At 44.1% G+C, this 19,240-nt stretch overlaps 1 protein-coding gene across 23 annotated transcripts in view; it reads left to right on the forward strand.

Moving 5' to 3' along the window:
• The window catches only part of NEB (nebulin), a 102,363-nt gene that overhangs the window by 68,960 nt on the left and 14,163 nt on the right, over positions 1-19,240 (forward strand). For 7 of the 23 annotated variants that reach the window (XM_068195087.1, XM_068195088.1, XM_068195089.1 and 4 more), the window contains exons 113-134: positions 272-376; positions 1,025-1,129; positions 1,253-1,357; positions 1,906-2,010; positions 2,100-2,210; positions 2,414-2,524; positions 2,972-3,073; positions 3,187-3,285; positions 3,780-3,878; positions 5,712-5,822; positions 5,963-6,067; positions 6,889-6,993; positions 8,103-8,207; positions 9,002-9,112; positions 9,569-9,679; positions 10,754-10,867; positions 10,990-11,094; positions 11,510-11,614; positions 11,727-11,831; positions 12,610-12,702; positions 13,735-13,827; positions 15,535-15,627. In XM_068195087.1, the coding sequence (XP_068051188.1) occupies positions 272-376; positions 1,025-1,129; positions 1,253-1,357; positions 1,906-2,010; positions 2,100-2,210; positions 2,414-2,524; positions 2,972-3,073; positions 3,187-3,285; positions 3,780-3,878; positions 5,712-5,822; positions 5,963-6,067; positions 6,889-6,993; positions 8,103-8,207; positions 9,002-9,112; positions 9,569-9,679; positions 10,754-10,867; positions 10,990-11,094; positions 11,510-11,614; positions 11,727-11,831; positions 12,610-12,702; positions 13,735-13,827; positions 15,535-15,627 (2,298 nt within the window). Of the gene's footprint in view, positions 1-271; positions 377-1,024; positions 1,130-1,252; positions 1,358-1,905; positions 2,011-2,099; positions 2,211-2,413; positions 2,525-2,971; positions 3,074-3,186; positions 3,286-3,779; positions 3,879-5,711; positions 5,823-5,962; positions 6,068-6,888; positions 6,994-8,102; positions 8,208-9,001; positions 9,113-9,568; positions 9,680-10,753; positions 10,868-10,989; positions 11,095-11,509; positions 11,615-11,726; positions 11,832-12,609; positions 12,703-13,734; positions 13,828-15,534; positions 15,628-18,387; positions 18,550-19,240 lie in introns of those variants that run through there. The other 16 variants (XM_068195091.1, XM_068195093.1, XM_068195094.1 and 13 more) reach the window with 8 other exon arrangements.

The raw sequence follows: 19,240 nt of genomic DNA on the forward strand, positions 1-19,240 counted from the left end.
CTTGATATCAAGTTGTATCAACAGAATTATTTTTCATGGAATCCCAGAATTATTTAGTTTGGAAAAGCCCTCAAAGCCATCAAATTCAAGCTGTGCCCAACACCCTCATCACCAGCCCAGAGCCCTGAGTGCCACCTCCAGTCATTTTCTCCTTTTAAGATTTTATCCAGACTGGAGCAATTCTAATGAAGTTTTTCAATATTTGAGTGCTTTTCTTGTTGATGCTGATCTGACCTTTGCAAACATTTTTTACGTCTTTGTCTTTCTTCAGCTGAAATACAAAGAAATGTATGAGAGGAGCAAATCTCGCTGCAACGTCGTGGCGGATTCAGTTCACATCAAAACTCCCAGGCACGCCTACAAACTGAACAGCAACGTGAGTTCTGACCTGTTCATGGCTTAATTTTATTCTGGAGGGTGTTGGGAACTGGCAGTGGAAGCCACAAGGAATTATTTCCACAAGAAATTACTCCACAAGGAATTAATTTCCACCGCATTTTTTGGCGTAATCGCTTCTAATCCTTACGCTGCTGGAAGAAAATGTGTTTAAATTTATTTCATACTGAAGTCCTCACTCTGGTGAGTTGTCCTTGAGGTTCTTGTGTGTCACACATCCTCTTCTTCCAGTTGTCCCCTGTTTTCCTGGCAGAGACACAACTGTCCCACGAATTCCATGGGATGATGCTCTTGGAGACAAAGCTTCATGGAAAACGTTCCTGTGGTTTCTGGTATTGGTGCCCAGCACCCATTTCAGTAGGAAGGATCTGAAAGCTCTCCTTTTCTCCAAAGTCAGGACATCATTTCAGTCCTTCTATCCCTTTCTCCACCTTCATATCCCTTTCTCCACCCAGCAGTGGAAACCTGCAGTGGCTGGCCTGTGCCTGACCCAGAGAAAAGCCCTAATCTGGTGTAGATAGATTTTCTTACCTCTTCTCACAGGCCAAAAGAGAATTGGCCTCTGTGTGTTGTGTGCACGGTACCAGTTTCCCATGAACTCTTCCTGTTTGTTTTTCCCTGGCCACAGCTGGATTATAAGAAGAAATACGAAGCAGCCAAAGCCCACTGGCACCTGATTGCTGACAGGCCTGACTTTGTCCAAGCAGCCAAGTCCTCTCTGCAGCAGAGTGATGTAAGAAAATCAAAATACACTGAATGATCCATTTTCCCATCTCTCCTATTCAGATTATTTTTTTTTTTAATTTGAGAAGATCAGAGACTCTGTTACTTTATATTTTCTTTTTTCTTCCTGCAGTACGAATACAAACTGGACCGGGAATTCCTCAAGGGGTGCAAACTCTCTGTCACAGATGATAAAAACACAGTGTTGGCCCTCAATAATGCCATCCTGGCCAGTGATGTAAGCACTGAACTCACCTTCCTCTCCAAGTTCTCTACTACCACTTTACTCACTTTACTAAACTGTTCTATTGCAAGTATAATTGGATTAGCAAATAAGCTTTGGGCAGCTGTTCTCAGTCTCACTTCATTATTTGATTTATTTAATTAACAAATTTACTGAATGAATTTGGTCTTGTAGAAGCCACTGGCCTAGTTCATGGATTAAATTAATATTCAAAGTTAACATTGCCTGAGTACCCCTAGACCTTACCCCCAGGTGCATCTCTGCATTCCTGATATTGAAATGGAAGTGTCTGGAGAAAATAGCACAAAATACCGTTAATAATAGCACAAAATATCTTTAATAATTGCTTACAGTATGTTAATATTCAGTATACTAAAAAAAATCCAAGGGAGAGCCATAGGAATGTATGGATTAGGCTGTAAAATATCAAAATATGGGATTTTCTGCAAAATTTTGCACTAACAAGCAAACACAGCTGTACTAATTATTTTTTATTCTGACAGATGCACATTATTTAAATTGATATCTTTCCTTCCTGCTAGATAAAATACAAAGAGAAGCACAACAAAGCCCGTGGGACCTACCACGTTGTTCCAGACACCCCTCAGATCCTGCTGGCTAAGAACGTCAGCTCTCTGGTGTCTGAGGTAAAACATCCATTTACTTCTCAATTTAATTGAATTGAATTCCATCCTGGAGCTGCTGGGTTTGACCTGGTGTTCCCCTGTGCTGGCAGAACAAGTACAAAGAGCAGAGCAAGAAGCAGCTGCCCCATGGCTCCTTCACCACCCTGCCCGAGACCAGGGACACTGTCCATGTCAAGGAGGTGACCAAGAACGTCAGCGAGGTGAGCTCATACTCAGCGCATCATCTCCAAAGCTGAGCTTTTCTAATCCCAACTCCAAAAGCTGCAGCCAACACATTTTGGGAGTGAGGTGATTCCTCTTTGTGCGCCTACAGGAGTTTGGAGGAGCTTTTTTCCAAGTTTCTGCAGCGTTTCCCTCCGTGTGACATTACAAACTCACACGTGGCCCTTGTTGTTCTTGACAGACAAACTACAAGAAGAAGTTTGTGAAGGAGAAAGGCAAATCCAATTATTCTGTCATGCTGGAGCCTCCTGAGGTGAAACATGCCATGGAAGTTGCTAAAAACCAGAGCACAGTAAGTTTGCCTCTTTTTCTGTTAATTTAGTCGGTTATGTAAGCAAATTCAGCTGGAGAACCCCAAGTTTATGGATTTCTGAATTTCCTCCTAGCCTCCATATTCAGGTGTAATTTTGAAAGATAAATGTACAAATATTTGCAAATATAAAATTGCACAGAAATAAGGGATTTAAATCCCATTGTAGGATCTTAAGTAATCTGGTGAAAATCACATCTAATAATTTTGTCATCTTTTCAAATACAGGCAGAATTTCCCATATTTATTTCTTCACTTGTAGACAACTTTCAAAACCAGATTTCCAGATTCATGCCTTGTGAATTGATTTCCAAAACAAACATATGAGCTTTCTCAGCAACGTTGCTGTGTCCTTAATTGGTGTATTCCCAATGAATAAATTTAATTTTCTCATTAATTTTCTTTCCTCTGTCTTCTTCCATGGATTAGATTGAATACAAGAAAGATGCCAAATCCAAGCTCCACTACACACCTATAGCAGATCGACCAGATATTAAGAAAGCAACTCAGGCTGCCAAGTTAATCAGCAATGTGAGTGGCTTTAAGCCTTCTGTATAATCCTTTAGCCTTGATTTAATTACAAAATCCAGTAGAGTAATTAAGAGGGGTTTCCTCACTCTTAAAGGATTTATTTCTTTGGTTAGATTGAATATAAGAAGCGTGGAGCAGCAGGTGTGGGTGTGACCATGCTGGGACGTCCAGACATTGAGCTGGCCAAGGAGGTGTCCAAACTGACCAGCCAGGTAAGGGCAAGATGAAACCTTGGTGAAACTCAAAGCAGGGAGAGAAATGAGACATAAAATTAATTTGCAGAGTGATGTCATGATGATAACTGAAATTATTTCCAAATTAGGGGAAAAGGGAAAGGAAGGGAATGTGGGGAAGTAAAAATTAAATACCAGTACAAAGTATTTCTTTGTTAAACTTTTATACTGTTAATAATGGAGATATAAAGCCTTCTTAAGATGATGCTGTGACATAAATGCTGAAGCTGAAGTGTTTGCCCTGTTCTTTTTTAGCTCTTCTGGTTCTTGGTGAAGAACCAGCCTTTACCTGACTCTTGTTTTCCGTTTTATGAACGGACCCTTGGTTTCTTTCAGCCACTTTCTTTTTTATTTGTATCTTTAAAAGAATCTTGTGCCAGGACCTCAGTCCCTCTTGGTTCTTTCTCACCTCTTCGTGTTTGAATTCTGGATTTTTCACCTTTCTGACCTTGCTTTCCTGCTGCTGGTTTTAGGCAGAGTACCTCAAACAACACATGAGAGGCCACGGAGCTGCTTCCTATGACACCCCCTGGATGAGAACCTTTAAGAAAGCAAATATGCTAAGTAGTCATGTAAGAGAATTTTAATTAACTGCCATTTAATGCCATTGTTGTGCATTTGTCTCTTGCTGGCATAATTATCTTGCAATTCTGCAGCACCACTTGAAGCTTTAAGTGTCGTTCTGCCCTTCATGATGGTTTTGGAGCTTCCAGGTTGTTTTATGGAAGGTTTCAGTGCACTAACATAATGTGAAAACTCACCTCTTTCACCCAAAAACCTAGAATCTGAGCTGTTATTGTCCAAAAATGAAAAAAAAAAAAACACAGGGAAATACATGTGTAAATATATGTGTGTGACCAGCCTGAAAAATGGTGCTGGTAATTTTCAGTGAACAGTCACCAGAACTTAATTTTAACTCTTCAAACTTCTATTAAAACTTCATTTAAACTTTGATCAAACTATTTTATTGGCTGGAATTTCCTATGGCAGAGCAGGCTGTGACTGAATCAGTCCCACTGAGAAGTGCAGCCTGTACTGGTGTGAGGGCTCATTGTTTCTTAGACTTCTTCCCACATCAAAACCTTTGGGAAATAGAAAACCAGAGCCTGGAGTGCCCATTTGGAAGTGGCAGCAGACAGGTCTTTACACATGGATTTCCAAGTGAAAAAAAAAAGGAATTTTGTTTCTTCCATGTCTGGCTGTGTCTGCTGCCATGTTTGGATGTTGGAATGTCCACCACGGTGTCTGCAGGAAAACCAAGGATCTCCTCAGGAGAACCAAGGATTCCAAAGTGATCTACAAGAAAGAGAAGAAGTTCCGTTTGTTCCACTTCAGTGATGAGATCCTGGTTTTCCATTCTTTTTCCACTCTTGGTCTTTCAAACATTCTTTGCTGAGATAATTTTGGTTCTAAGGGAAAATGAGCTGCTGGAGGGGCAGTGAGGGAGCAAAGAATGGTTGGCATCATCTTTAACAGCTGTTTTTTCTCTTGGACATCTCTTCTTATAAACTTTGTAAAGCGTCATGTCCACTTTGTTTATCCAGTTGAGTTTTTTAGTGGCATTTTGTCTGTCTGGCTTGCTTGCTTTTAATTTTGCATTGATCTCCCAGCAACTCTCCTTTTGGGTTTAAAAAACTCTCATTCCTGTGCCTCCAGGCTGGATCTGCTGGGTTCTGAGAGCTCACATTGCTGTGTTTGACCTGGCTGAAGCTGATGTGGTTTGGAAGTGTTACTAAAACTCCTGTAGAATCTAATTAATTATTTATCATTAGTAATTAATGGTGTCACTGCTCTGTTTGTGATTAATGTCCTCCTTTAATCCAGACAGAACACACTGTGTGCATAAAAATGGATAGAAAAGTATTTGATGTATTGACATCTTCAGTGCTCTAAAGTCTTGAGGTTTTTAAAGCTCTTATTTCTCCAAGAAGTATATAAAAACTTCTTCTTAACACTCTTCCATATACTCTTTCATTATAATATTTTATATATTATATATTAATGTTATATAATATATAATTTTCTTGTATTTTACTCTTATTATACCTGTCTCTGTTTGTCTTTGTGAAACATCTTAAATCAATGGACTGTTCTCATCAAGTGAAAAACTCTTCACCTCCAAGGGTCAGAATTTTGGCAACACAATTCTCTTGGCTCTTTTATTTTTACAACGAGGAGGTGTGACCTTTGCACTGGATGAAAAATTGCAAGTGGTATCTTGTAAATGTCAGATAGATGTAGATTTTCTTTCCATGTCAGGTCATTTTTGAAACAATCTTTTTTCCAGTGGACACCTTCAAGTTCCTGCACTTTCCTTCTTCTCCCAGCCAGCCCCACCAAAACAGGCCCCCTCTGCAGAGTGATTCCTGCAGAGCAGCTGTGGCACCTGGTTGTTCTCTGTTTAGGTGAAATACAAGGAGAACTTTGCCAAAGAGTTGGGTAAAAAGCCAAAATACGATTTGAAGGAGGCCAAAATCTACAAGACCCTGAAGGACGCCCACAACATGGCCAGCGAGGTACGTTCGCTTTGGCTTTTCCCGGGAGCAGATCCCATCCTGCTTTCCCAAATCCCTCCTTTCTGTGGTTGGAACCTCCCCCAGGCCAGGCTGGACCAGCAGGGCCCTCTCCTGATGGGCGTGACCCTTATTCCCTGCAGGTGAAGTACAAGGCAGACCTGAAGAAGCTGCACAAGCCCGTCACGGACATGAAGGAGTCGCTGCTCATGAACCACGTGCTGAGCACGAGCCAGCTCGCCAGTGCTGTAAGCTCCGGGTGATCCCACAGCTCCCAGGGTGGGAATTCCCTGGGGAATTCCCTGCTAACTCCTCCTGTAACAGCCTCTCCCTGGGGCACCTCCATGGGCATCACCTGGTAGTGATCTCTTCCTCTGGTTCCCAACGGTGCCTCCGTAACCGGCGGCTGCCCGCGCTTGTGCCCCGGGAAGGGAGATCCTCATCTCCTGCAGCACTGCTAATATTGTAAACACTGATCATTTTTACTGGGTTGCTTCTTGATCCCATCTTAACTGATTGCAGAACTGCTCATGTTTTAAGTCCTCTGATAATTTTTACTGGATTGGTTCTTGATCCCATTTTTAACTGATTGCACCACACTAACAAATACCTTTTTTATTTTTTCCTTTTTGGTGATTACTAGATTTAATTTCTTTTTTTAATCTGGATTTTTTTTTTACTTCATGTTTGTTTAACAGTCCCCTATTGTAAATCCACACAATTATGCCTAACAAAATAATTGATAATGAGAAAAGGCAAAACCTTTATTGCCTGGTACAGCCTTTTCATTATCCACTGTGTTTTCTCTCTTCTCTTTCTTTTTCTTCTTTTAATCCTGGTTTGGACAAAACCTTTGTTGCAATCCAAATGACCATAAAAAAATAACTATTCCCTCACATCTTTAACCTCCAATATCAATTCTAAACTTCTTGGTTTTTGGTTTTACTTCTTGCATTTCTAATTTCTCTCTGATATTCCGTTGAAGTGTTGCTTTGATTGGACCTAAGAAGTAAATTTGCTGAGGGTTTTTTTTTTTTGATTGAGATGATTTTTGACACCTTCCCTTCAGTACCAGTACAAGAAGCAATATGAGAAGAGTAAGGGTCACTACCATGTGGTGCCAGATAATCTTGAACAGGTTCATCTCAGGGAGGCCTCAGAACTCCAGAGCCACGTAAGTTGGACGTGTGTTTGTCCTTATCCCAACTCACTGAGCACCAAATTCCACCAAAATCCTCCCAGTGAATCCTCCAGGCTGGGACATTCCCTGTGCCTCTCTGCCCCACCAGCACTGCACCCCTGGGGAAGGATGCAGGGAGCAGAACCTGCACATTTCCAGGTGCAGAACACACAAAATACACAGATAAAATCTCCCTGTGAGTCCTTCATTCCAGAGCCAGTCCTGCTGCTCACCTCTGCTGTACATGGATCTTTATACATTTATCAGGGGGATTTATCTCTGGAGAAAAAAGGACCTGGGAATCACAGAAACTGGGAACTGAAGGAATGAGGGTTGTTGCTGACAGTGGATTTCCAGCTGCTTCATCCATTCCACGATCCAGAGGAGAGCTCTGCTGTCCTCTCCTGCATCCAAAATGGCTTTAACCAAAACTGTCAACATGCCTGGAGGTTTTCCCTCTGGAATAAAACAGTGGATCACTCCAGAGAAATTCACAGTCTGATTTGGTCTCTGATCCTCTCTGTTTCCAGTATTTATTGGCTGTAAAACAAGAGAGGAATTACTGCACAACACCAAGGGCCACAGCTGATTTTTCTGGTGCTTGGCACAGAACTCCAGAAGGGTTTGGGGACATTTAGGATTATCCTGACCCACTCCTGCCCTGGACAGGGACACCTCCCACCATCCCAGGCTGCTCCAGCCTGGCCTTGGGCACTTCCAGGGCTGTTCAAGGCATGGAAAGGCAAAAAGGTCCCACAGCCAAGGGCCATAAGGAAAGGGTTGTTAATCAGGCTGTTGTTAATGAGGCTGTAATTAATTTTTAAGTCAGTCCTTGTTGCTCCAGTTTGGGATCAAGCTCTGGCTTGGCCACAGCATCCCCTCACTGAAAATCTGGAGAATAGAACCTGAAGCAGGAATCATCTTCATGGGCATTTTACTTCCTGGACACCAAATTTTACATTTGCTGATCAATAACAGAGATTTCAGGAAGGCAAACTGCATTAGACATTTTTATCCCAGAACTGCTGATAGTAGGTACATACTACTCAATTAATTAGGTCTTTGGTTATTTAGGAGGGTGACTTTCTGTCTTTTCTTCTCAGGTGAAATACAGAGAAAAGTATGAGAAGGAAAAAGGAAAGCCCATGCTGGACTTTGAAACTCCCACATACCTGACTGCAAAGGAGTCTCAGCTCATGCAGAGCGAGGTAAAACCAATAAAAATAGGCTGAAAAGCTTTAAAATTCCTTTTTTTATATTAAACATTGGGATTTAACAGGCAATTCTGCTTGCACCTTGTGCACACTGATAGACTGAAAAATTATAGTAATTTCACAGTTCTTTATGATGGTTGTTAAAAGCTGCATTGAACATTCATGACACTTTCCTGTCATGAAATGAGTTTATCTGTAATTTTTTTTCTATGAAGCTTAAACAAGTCTTTGAGTAAGAAATGTGGTACAAAATTTATTTCACTTTTACAACACAGCACAGAGTTTGTGTGTTATCACAGGGCACAGAAAGTGCTCTGCTTCTTTTTTTTTTTTCACCTCAAAACTCCATTTTTGAGAAAACTCTTATTCCCTGCGTGTCTCTGCTGTCAGAGGTTTGCCCCTGACCTGTAATTTTCTTTTCTTGAGCAGTTTTTTTCTGTGTTCATTTGAAGTTTATTCATCTTCTGGCCCAGATGGAGGCTGCAAAGCAGCTGGGTAAGGCCATTAGTCCTGTGGTACCTTTGAATGCTTTCTCTGCATAGATAAATGAGTAGAAAAATAAAAAAATAAAGGCAGGACCATGTCCTATTTCCATAGAAAGCAATGATCTGCTTCACAAGTTTTAGTGGGAACAGGATTTAGGAGCCCATTTAGCATCAACTGTACCCAGTGACATCGACACCCTCCCAGCTTTGCACATAATGAAAATATTGTAATAAATATTTGCTGGTTTGCTTTTTTTTTTTTTTTTTTTCTTTTTTTCTTCTTCTTCTTCTTGCTCTCATTAGAAAGAATATAAGAAGGACTTTGAAGAGTCCATGAAGGGCAGGAACCTCACTGGCCTGGAGGTCACACCATCCCTCTTACATGTCAAATACGCCACCAAAATAGCGAGCGAGGTACCAGCTCCTCTGGGCTTCCTTCCTCTGCCTCCTGCAGCACCTCCAGCACTGCCACTTCTTCTTCCCCACTCTCCTGCCCACCCACACTGAGCATGTTTACATCCATTTTGTGCTGTCAGCTAATTTGCCATGGACATTTCTTCCTTGTCCTTTAACCGTATTCCCATGTGCTGCCCCTCTCTGACTTCCCTCAGCCTAACTGGTCCATATGTGTGTGCCTTGGCAATTTATCTTCCACAATAATCCCTATCTTTTGTTGGAGTAGTTCTTCCATAACCCTCTACAATATTCTTTCTTGTTTTCAAAATATCCTTTTTTCCCCCCTTTCTTTTGGAGCTTTTGGAACTCTTTTTTTCTTTCATTTTCTTTAATTTTTTTTTTTTTTGCAACAAAGTTGGTAGAGTGTAGAACTCCCTTTGGTCTGGCTTTGCAGTGTTTTTCCTCCTCCTGCAGAAAGAGTACAGAAAGGATCTGGAGGAAGGAGTCAAAGGGAAAGGACTGACAGCCTTGGAGGAGACTCCGGACATGCTGAGAGCCAAGAATGCCACTCAAATCCTGAACGAGGTATGGGAGAGCTGCTTGGAAAATGCCTGAGTGCATGGAATGTCCAGCTGGCCTGGCAGGGACACCTTGCACCATCCCAGGCTGCTCCAAGCCCTGTCCAGCCTGGCCTGGGACACTGCCAGGGACCCAGGGACAGCCACAGCTTCTCTGGGAATTCATCCCATCCCTCCCCACCCTCCCAGCCAGGAATTCTTTCCCAGTCTCCCTCCCATCCATCCCTGCCCTTCAACTGGTGTAAACTCCATCATTCCCTGGAATCTCTTGAGTAGAGGGCAGGAAGGAACATGGATGAGGGAATAAAGATCAGAGTGGACTTTTAAGGGGGCTCTCTCCTGGGTGCACAATCACTGCCAGGAATTCAGATGGGAAACAGGAGCGGGGATCAACAGTCACTCAAGGGACTCATTAATTAATTAATCAAGGGACTAAACCAAGACTTAAATAATGAAGCACAAACTGAAAAAAATCTGAAATTATATAATTTGTATTCATAATTATGAGTTGATATTAGAAGTATTCCTGGTTTGGGACTAGCACTGTTCCTGGTTGGGATTGGTGGTATTCCTGATTTGGGATGGGCTCTGTTCCTGGTTGGAATTGTCACTGTTCCTATTTGGGATGGGCCCTGTTCCTATTTGAGATTGACACTGTTCCTGTTTGGGATTGTCACTGTTCCTGATTTGGGATTGTCACTGTTCCTGGTTGGGATGGGCCCTGTTCCTATTTGAGATTGTCACTGTTCCTGTTTGGGATTGTCACTGTTCCTGTTTGGGATTATCAGTGTTCCTGGTTGGGATTGTCACTGTTCCTGTTTGGGATTATCAGTGTTCCTGGTTGGGATTGTCACTGTTCCTGATTTGGGATTATCAGTGTTCCTGGTTGGGATTGTCACTGTTCCTATTTATTTGGGATGGGCCCTGTTCCTGGCTGGGATGAGCCCTGTTCCTGGGTGGGATTGGTGGTATTCCTGATTTGGGATTGTCGCTGTTCCTGGCTGGGCTGGGCCCTGTTCTGGTGTGTGGCTGGGAAGCTGAGCCGCTGCCCCTTTGCCATGCCATGCCTCGCTCCCTGCAGAAGGAGTACAAGAGGGCCCTGGAGCAGGAGATCCGTGGGAAGGGCCTGACCGAGCTGGCGCTGGAGACGCCGGATTTCGTGCGGGCCAGGAACGCCACCGACATCGCCAGCCAGGTCTGTGCACCCTGCCTCTCTCAGCCCCTTGGAAAGGAAAACTCAGATTTTTCTGGGGAAACCCAGTGTGAGCTGTGGTGCAGAAATGGCCGAGGCCCCTAAACGTGAGCTTTGCCCGACAGATCAAATACAAACAATTGGCAGAAATGGAGAAAGCCAACTACACCAGTGTTGTTGATACTCCAGAGATTATTCATGCCCAGCAGGTCAAGAACCTTTCCAGCCAGGTATCTTGAGTGCAGCAATTAATCCTGCTCATGTGGGAACTCCAGGAAATACTAATTAAACACCCAAATAACCACCTCTCACAACCTTCAGGAGGCACCAGGGAACAAATCTTTCCAGAGCTCTTGAATTCTACGGCAATAATCAAATTAATTTTACTGCTGTGTCAAGTGACACAATAATTTCTCTTGCTTTGCAAAGCTAATTCTTCTTTAAGCAGATTCTTCTTAGTTTTCTACTCCTCAATAACCTGCTGTCTAAAATAAATCTTGCACAGAGGCATAATCTCAGTTTCTGCCAGACAGAGAAGAACTCACATCTCCACAAAGATGGGCCCTACTCAACAATCAGTAACTCCAGTCTGTTTCTTGCTGCTTTTGTGTTTTCTATTTTAATCAATTTGGGGTTTTCCATCAGAAAAAATACAAGGAAGATGCAGAGAAGAGCATGCCCTACTACGTGCCTGTGGCTGACACACCAGAAATGCAGAGGGTCCGAGAGAATCAGAAGAACTTTAGCATGGTAAGTCCAGAAAAAAATTTTTAAAAACCCATATTTTTCTCATTTTTGAAGAAAACTGTGAGGGAATTTGTACAGCACAGAGTTAACCTTTGCCATTTTTCCTTTTTCACAGCTTCAGTATCAGTCAGACCTACAGAACAGTAAAGGAAAAGTCACAGTGGTTCAGGACACCCCAGAAATCCTGAGGGTGAAGGAAAACCAGAAGAATTTCAGCTCGGTATGGTCACCTCTGTCTTCACTCCTCAGCCCAAAAAATACAGTTTAATGTCTTTAATAAAATTGCAATTTTTTGGTGCTTCTCCTACAGGCACAGTAGATTTAGCTGGGCTTTATATAGTGTTTTTCCTGCTGTTTTTGTGGGGTGATTGCCCTCTTTCACAGGCACAGCTGTGACAGAGCTAAACAATCCCTCATTAAATGAATAAAATTATTGTCCCTTTCCTTTGTGCTGTTCCCATGCCAGTCCCTCCCTGTCCTGCTGCCCCTCGTGCTCTGTGTGCCTGAGTTGTTGCCCAGTTCCTGTTGCCATCAAGTCTCCTGTGGCATTTTGCCTCCAGCACCATTTGCAAAGTACAAAGTGGAAAATATTTGTATAAATCAAATAAGAGCAAATAATGATATTCAATCCTAAAATTAGCCCAGAAATGTTTTGATTATGGAATTATGGAATGGGTGGAAGGGACCTAAAGCTCATCTTCTTCCATCCTGCCATGGGCAGGGACTCCTTCCACTAGCCCAGGAGTATTCTACTGAAATATATTTGATATTTTGATTTATTGTATAAATTATCTCCCACTTGAAAAGCACTAAATATAAAAAATCAGCTCTTTTTTTTTTCCCCTAATGGTGCTCACTTTGGACACCTTCAGGGAGGCAGTGACCAGAGTGGATCCTCTGGGCTTTCAGCTGCTCCATTGTGTCCCAATTCAGTGTCTGGGAGCAAGAATGTTGTGTTTTGGATGCTTAACCTTGTTGTCTCCATTCTAAACGTTAAGATTTTGTATAAAGAAGATATTGGAACTGGAACCACAATTGAAAAGACCCCAGAGATGCAGAGAGTTAAACGAACCCAGGATAATATCAGCTCGGTACACAAGGATTGATTTTTAATACTCACTCTACTGCTGCTAATTCAACTTGAAATAATATTTTTTTTTTCTCTTTTTCTTTTCTTTACATCTTGCTAACAGTGGTTTGGCAATAACCCACCCAGTCAAGGGTGACTTTCTGGAAGTTTTTGCCCATCCTTGTTACTTTAACAGTAACCTCTCTAATGATTAACATTCTATTTCTTACTCACAACCCATTTCTAAACCACGAAAGCTCTTGCTGTCAATTTGATCTCATCCCAGATATAGTTTTGACAGAAAAAAAGAAATATTTAGGTGGGAAGGGATGTGCTGAAATCATCTATTCCAGCCCTGTGGCTCAGCTTTAGGATGAGCTGAGTTTTGAGTATCCCACAGGATGAAGATTCCACAACCTGTTCTAGGGTGGGACCATCTCCAAGGAAAATCTGTTTTACTCTGCTCAGACTGAATTTTCTGGTGGTGAATTTTTTAGTTTGTTTTGTCTTGGCAAACTTGGATGTTACCTAAAAGGTCACAGCACTCTATTTTACCTATTAATTTTATTTCAAAGCTCCTAAACCTCCTCCATGCTTTTTTTGAATGGTGGTGTCATTTAGTGTCATGCACTAACACTGCAGCCAGTTTGTTCATGCAGAATGTGTTAAAAACGTTAAAAATGTTCTTGTGAAAGGCTTTTTTTGTTGTTAGCAAAGCAGAAATGCAATGGCACCGTCACTGCTGAAACGTTGTGTGATGATTTTTTGTTAAGTACGGGGGATTCTTACACATCCCAAATTCTCCTTTGGTTGGTAGAAAGGCCAAATTGTGTCAGGTTTAAAGGAATTTATCTGGTTTTATAAACCCTGTCAGTGCCATTCCCAGTGACTCAACAGCTGAATTGCCTTGCCACGGATTCCTTGGGAAGGTGAGGGGAAGGTGGTGAAGTCCTTTAAACTTCCCCTCTCCACTGATGAGGATAAAGCTCTTTGTGACCCTGTGAAAGCTTTCCTGTAGTTCCTTTTCCCTTCCCTAATTCCTGTTCCTTTGCAGGTGAAGTACAAGGAGAGCATTGGCAAAGGGACTCCCATTCCCGACCTGCCGGAGGTGAAGCGCGTCAAGGAGACCCAGAAGCACATCAGCTCGGTAATGTCCCTGTTCCTGGGATGTCCCTGTTCCCTGAATGTCCCTGTTCCCTGCCCATCAGCTCAGGAATGTCCCTGTTCCTGGGATGTTCCTGGAATGTCCCTGTTCCCTGCCCATCAGCTCAGGAATGTCCCTGTTCCTGGGATGTCCCTGCTCCCTGAATGTCCCTGTTCCCTGCCCATCAGCTCAGGAATGGCCCTGTTCCTGGGATGTCCCTGTTCCTGAATGTCCCTGTTCCCTGAATGTCCCTTTTCCCAGCACATCAGCTCGGGAATGTCCCTGTTCCTGGGATGTCCCTGTTCCTGGGATGTCCCTGCTCCCTGAATGTCCCTGTTCCCTGCCCATCAGCTCAGGAATGTCCCTGTTCCTGGAATGTCCCTGCTCCCTGAATGTCCCTGTTCCCTGAATGCCCCTGTTCCTTGAATGTCCCTGTTCCTAGCACATCAGCTTGGGAATTAATGTCCCTGTTCCTTGGACATCAGCTCAGGAATGTCCCTGTTCCTGGGATGTCCCTGTTCCTGGAATGTCCCTGCTCCTTAGACATCAGCTCGGGAATGTCCCTGTTCCTGGGATGTCCCTGCTCCCTGAATGTCCCTGCTCCCAGCACATCAGCCCAGGAATTCCCTGCTCCCTGCCCTCTCCAGGGCCTTTTCCTCTCGGGAAAGCTCTAGCTCTCCCAAATCCCCGTGGCCAGCAGCAGGAAATTGAAATACCCGAGTTTGACAGGAATTATCCCCATCAGTCGCTGCCTGTGTTTCTTCCGTGGCCTTTTCTGAACACAGGGCCAGGAACAAAAATGGCCTTTTCTGAACACAGGCCCAGGTTATGTGTTGAAGTTTGACTGGGAAAAAAGGGATCAGGAAGGCAGAACTTTGAGGAAAAAACCCAATTGGAGCCTTTTTGCATGACAGTTACAAGGGAAAACAAAACCTTCCCATATCCAGTCAAGTGTCAATTTCACGGCTCACTTATGGACAACTGAGCTGTTTTTCCAAATGATTCCTCATTTTTTTCTGGAATTTTCCATAGCTTGTTTTCCCTTGGTGTGATTGATTTCTTTGTTTCAATGACACCAAGCAGTGAAATTTTTTTGTTGGTTTGTTTTGGTACAAGTTTTGTTTTGGTACAAGGATTTCTCTACTTACAAGAAGAGCTGTGAGTCACAATGTGACAATACACTTGTCAGGTATTCCCACATGGCTGGGGTTATTCCACAAACATCTCCTTTCATGAAAAATACAGTTTTAAAAAATCAAATAACTACAGGTTAAATTAAGCATCATAACATGAGTGGTGGCACCCAGTTGTTTTTGTTTCCTAGAGATGTAACCCAGAGTAAAATAGTGGTGCAAACAAACAGAAGTGAAAATGAATAAAGCCCACAGTGAAGTCTTTGTACACTGAACAATTCCAGAAAAGGTTCAGCTGTTTATTAATGCCGTAAAGACATGCTGACTGCCTGAAAAGTAATTCTATCACATTTCCTGAACTAAAATGAAAAGTAAAATATCCCTCTCAGGGTGGGGCCTGCAGAATATTTGAATTTGCGTCCTTTAAATGAAGATGTGAAGGGAAATTACTCTGAGCTGGTGCCGGTGCTGAGGGGTGTGGATGGTGTTTCCATTTGTGTACCATCCCAGTTTGCAATGCCAGTGAGCAGCTCAGGGATGTCCCCAGGGCTGCTCTGACCCTGCTTGTGTCCCACAGGTGTTGTACAAGGAGGAGCTGGGCACGGGCACCCCCACGCCCGTGACCCCAGAAATGGAGCGGGTCAAACGCAACCAGGAGCAGATTAGCTCGGTACTTCCACCCTGCAGGACTTATAACAACGGGCTGTTGTTATAATCCCGTGCTCCTAACACCCTAACCCTGTCTTCTTCAGGGGTGTAGTCCTGGCTGTGCCCTGGCTGGGTTTTAACTCATTGATCTTCCACTGTTTGTGCTTTCGGGGGGTTTACACCTTCACGCGCTTTTCTTCTAAGAACAAACCTGCCTGAAAATAATCCTGGCATTTCCTGAGCTAAGCTGGGCAGCAGAACATCCCTGTGGAGTTGTGGTGTTTCTCCCCACGTTTGTTTTCCCCTGAGCCTTTATCTCCTCTCTGCAGTGACCCATTCACAGAATAATCCCCCACAGCCTCTTCCTTAATCCTTGCCCCTGGAACGAGCGTGCGATGAATCCCAAGCGATCCTAACTCTAGACGCAGTCCCATAACAGTGGGATCTGGTGGGTCTGGCCTGTGCTGAGCGGGGTTTCTGTGGCACTGCTGTCGTCCCTCACAGGTGTTGTACAAGGAGGGTTTAGGGGCTGGCACTGCCACGCCGGTGACGCCGGAGATGGAGCGGGTCCGACGGAACCAGGAGCACATCAGCTCGGTACTGAGGGATCTCCACCCCTGCTCCCCTTCCAAACCCAAACCCAATCCCTGTAACTCCTCCACGTCACATCCTTGGGTGTGCTGGGAGCAGCTCTTCCTAATCAAAGCCCTGACGCCCTGGCAGGATCCCGGTGTTTTCCTTTTCCCCTCGCTGAACGCGTGCCGTGGGTCCAGACGGACGATTTGAACCTCAGGAGTTCAAGCCCTGCAGCAGGGCCTTTCTTTGCTTCCCAGGAAATATTCCTTGTGGGAATGGTGTCACATTCCCACTGGTGTCACTGCTCCTTCCAGCACCTCCTGCCAATGGGAAAGGAACTCTCAGCCCTTCCCGAGTCACGGGACAGGGAATGGTTTGGGTTGGAAGCAGTGAGAGGTCTGTGCCTGTCCCTGTCCCTGGTCCCTGTCCTGTCCCTGTCCTGTGCCTGTCCCCATCTTGTCCCTGTTCCCTGTCCTGTCCTTGTCCCCATGCCTGTTCCCATCTTGTCCCTATCCCTGTCCCTGTCCCCATGCCTGTTCCCATCTTGTCCCTATCCCTGTCCCTGTCCTGTCCCTGTCCCCATCTTGTCCCTGTTCCCTGTCCTGTCCTTGTCCCCATGCCTGTTCCCATCTTGTCCCTATCCCTGTCCCTGTCCCCATGCCTGTTCCCATCTTGTCCCTATCCCTGTCCCTGTCCCGTGCCTGTCCCCATCTTGTCCCTGTCCCTGTCCCCATGCCTGTTCCCATCTTGTCCCTATCCCTGTCCCTGTCCCCGTGCCTGTCCCCATCTTGTCCCTGTCCCTGTCCTGTCCCTGTCCCCATGCCTGTTCCCATCTTGTCCCTATCCCTGTCCCTGTCCCTGTCCCGTGCCTGTCCCCATCTTGTCCCTGTCCCTGTCCTGTCCCTGTCCCCATGCCTGTTCCCATCTTGTCCCTATCCCTGTCCCTGTCCCTGTCCCGTGCCTGTCCCCATCTTGTCCCTATCCCTGTCCCTGTCCCTGTCCTGTCCCTGCCCTGCTGGGGCTCTGCTGTGTCCCGAGGGCTTTGTGAGGAGCCCGGCTGGCACTCCCTGCTCATGGCAGTGAAGGAGCACCAGGAGCATCCAGTGGAGGTGGGAAAAGTGTGCAGGAGTGAATTCCTGGCTGGAATTCTCCCTTCTGACACATCCACTGGGAGGAGCACCGTGCCACCGCTTTGTTCTGCAGTTCTGGTTGAGTTTGTGACCTTTTTGGGGTCACTCTGCCCAAATCCCACCTGGAATTCAGTCCTGGCAGAGGTCCCTGGGACAGGGACAGGCACCTCAGCCTGGCTGCAATCCTGGCAGAACCTCTGGAGCTGGAGTAGGGAAAAGCCTTTGCCAGAGAATTTCCAGTTGCCTTGGGACATTGCAGCAGCTCTGGCCCTGCCTGAGGTGACAGCAAAATCACCTGCTTATTTTCCTTGAGGGTTTTTTGCTGAGCTTTGACCAAAGCAAAACTCTTTTTTTCCCCACACTTTGCAGTTTCACAATATTATTTCTCTTCTCTCTCTCTCTCCTCCCTGACCTCCCATTTTATTTTATTTTATTTTATTTTATTTTATTTTATTTTATTTTATTTTATTTTATTTTATTTTATTTCCACACTCCTGCTGCCCACAGGTGTTGTACAAGGAGGGGTTGGGGGTTGGCACCCCAGTTCCTGTCACTCCTGAGATGGAGAGGGTCAAACGCAACCAGGAGAATTTTAGCTCGGTATCTTTTTGTCATTACAGGAAAAAACTCAGTTTTCTGTGGCTATTTAACACCTGCAAACTTTAAATCCCCTCAAGTTAACTCATAAAAAAATCCCCTTTCTGCTCTTATGTTTTTAGCACCATATTTTACGTACATGTTTTTAAAAATATTTTTCTTATAATTTAACACTGGATGTTTCATGTGCATTAATTTTTTTCCTGAAGTCTAAGCTATTTTGCATTTTTAAACCTATTTTTTAAAATAATTTGCTGAATTCCCTTCCAGTAATACTTTGTTCCTCTGCTGGAGCCTATCCAAGCAGTGGGGTTTGTAATCCCAGCTGAATTTATCACAAATAATAACTGATTTATGCTCCCTAACTTTTCCTGCTTTCAAGTACATTTAGTGGGCATAAAATTCCCTTAATTCCCTCCAGCAAATGCAGATTTTGGTTCTTGTTTTTACCTCTTTTTGACTGCCCTGTTGCCCCACAGGTGTTGTACAAGGAGGAGCTGGGGACAGGAACCCCCACCCCTGTCACCCCCGAGATTGAGAGGGTCAAACGCAATCAAGAAAACTTTAGCTCGGTATTTTTGAATTCCAAAAACCAAAAAAAAAAAATCCCCTTTAATCGATTTTAAAAAATTCTTAACCCCAAAATAATTGATTGACACAAGAACACCCCATTCCTTGTGTCCTGCCATTTTTCCTCTGTAATCCCTGATTTATTTTGATTAGACCATCACTAATGAGTTTAGATTCCTTCTTCCCATCTTTTTCCTGCCATATTTTTTTTGGTCTGCTTTTCCTTTTCTTAATCCCTTGAATCCTTGATTATTTGTGATTTCCCCTGGTTTTCCCATGTGTAAAATCCAAACTATTTCCTGCCTGACCCAGACCCGTGGCTGTGATCCCGGAGCCTGCTGGGATCGGTGTGGGATGGGAAATCAGCTGGGATTGGTGTCTGGATTCCTCCTGCCTTGGCTTTGGTGCCTTTTCCTTTGGCTCTGGTGCCTCTTCCCTTGGCTCTGGTGCCTTTTCCTTTGGCTCTGGTGCCTTTTCCCTTGGCTCTGGTGCCTTTTCCTTTGGCAAATGTGGCAGGGATGCACTGGAAGTGTTCTGGGGGTGTTGGAATGTATGGAAAGATGAGGGAAGTGCCACTGAAACCAGGAGAGCACTGGAAATTATATGTATGTAATACATAACATAAAAAAATATATAATTATATAGCCATTGATTAATATATATATTATATATAATGATTGATAATATGTGATATAGTATATTACTGATATATAAATATATCCTTTTTTCCCAGTATCCCACCCTCCTTCAGCCGCAGTCATA

Source organism: Anomalospiza imberbis, chromosome 7, assembly GCF_031753505.1.
Source record: "Anomalospiza imberbis isolate Cuckoo-Finch-1a 21T00152 chromosome 7, ASM3175350v1, whole genome shotgun sequence".
Classification (NCBI taxonomy): Eukaryota; Metazoa; Chordata; class Aves; order Passeriformes; family Viduidae; genus Anomalospiza; species Anomalospiza imberbis.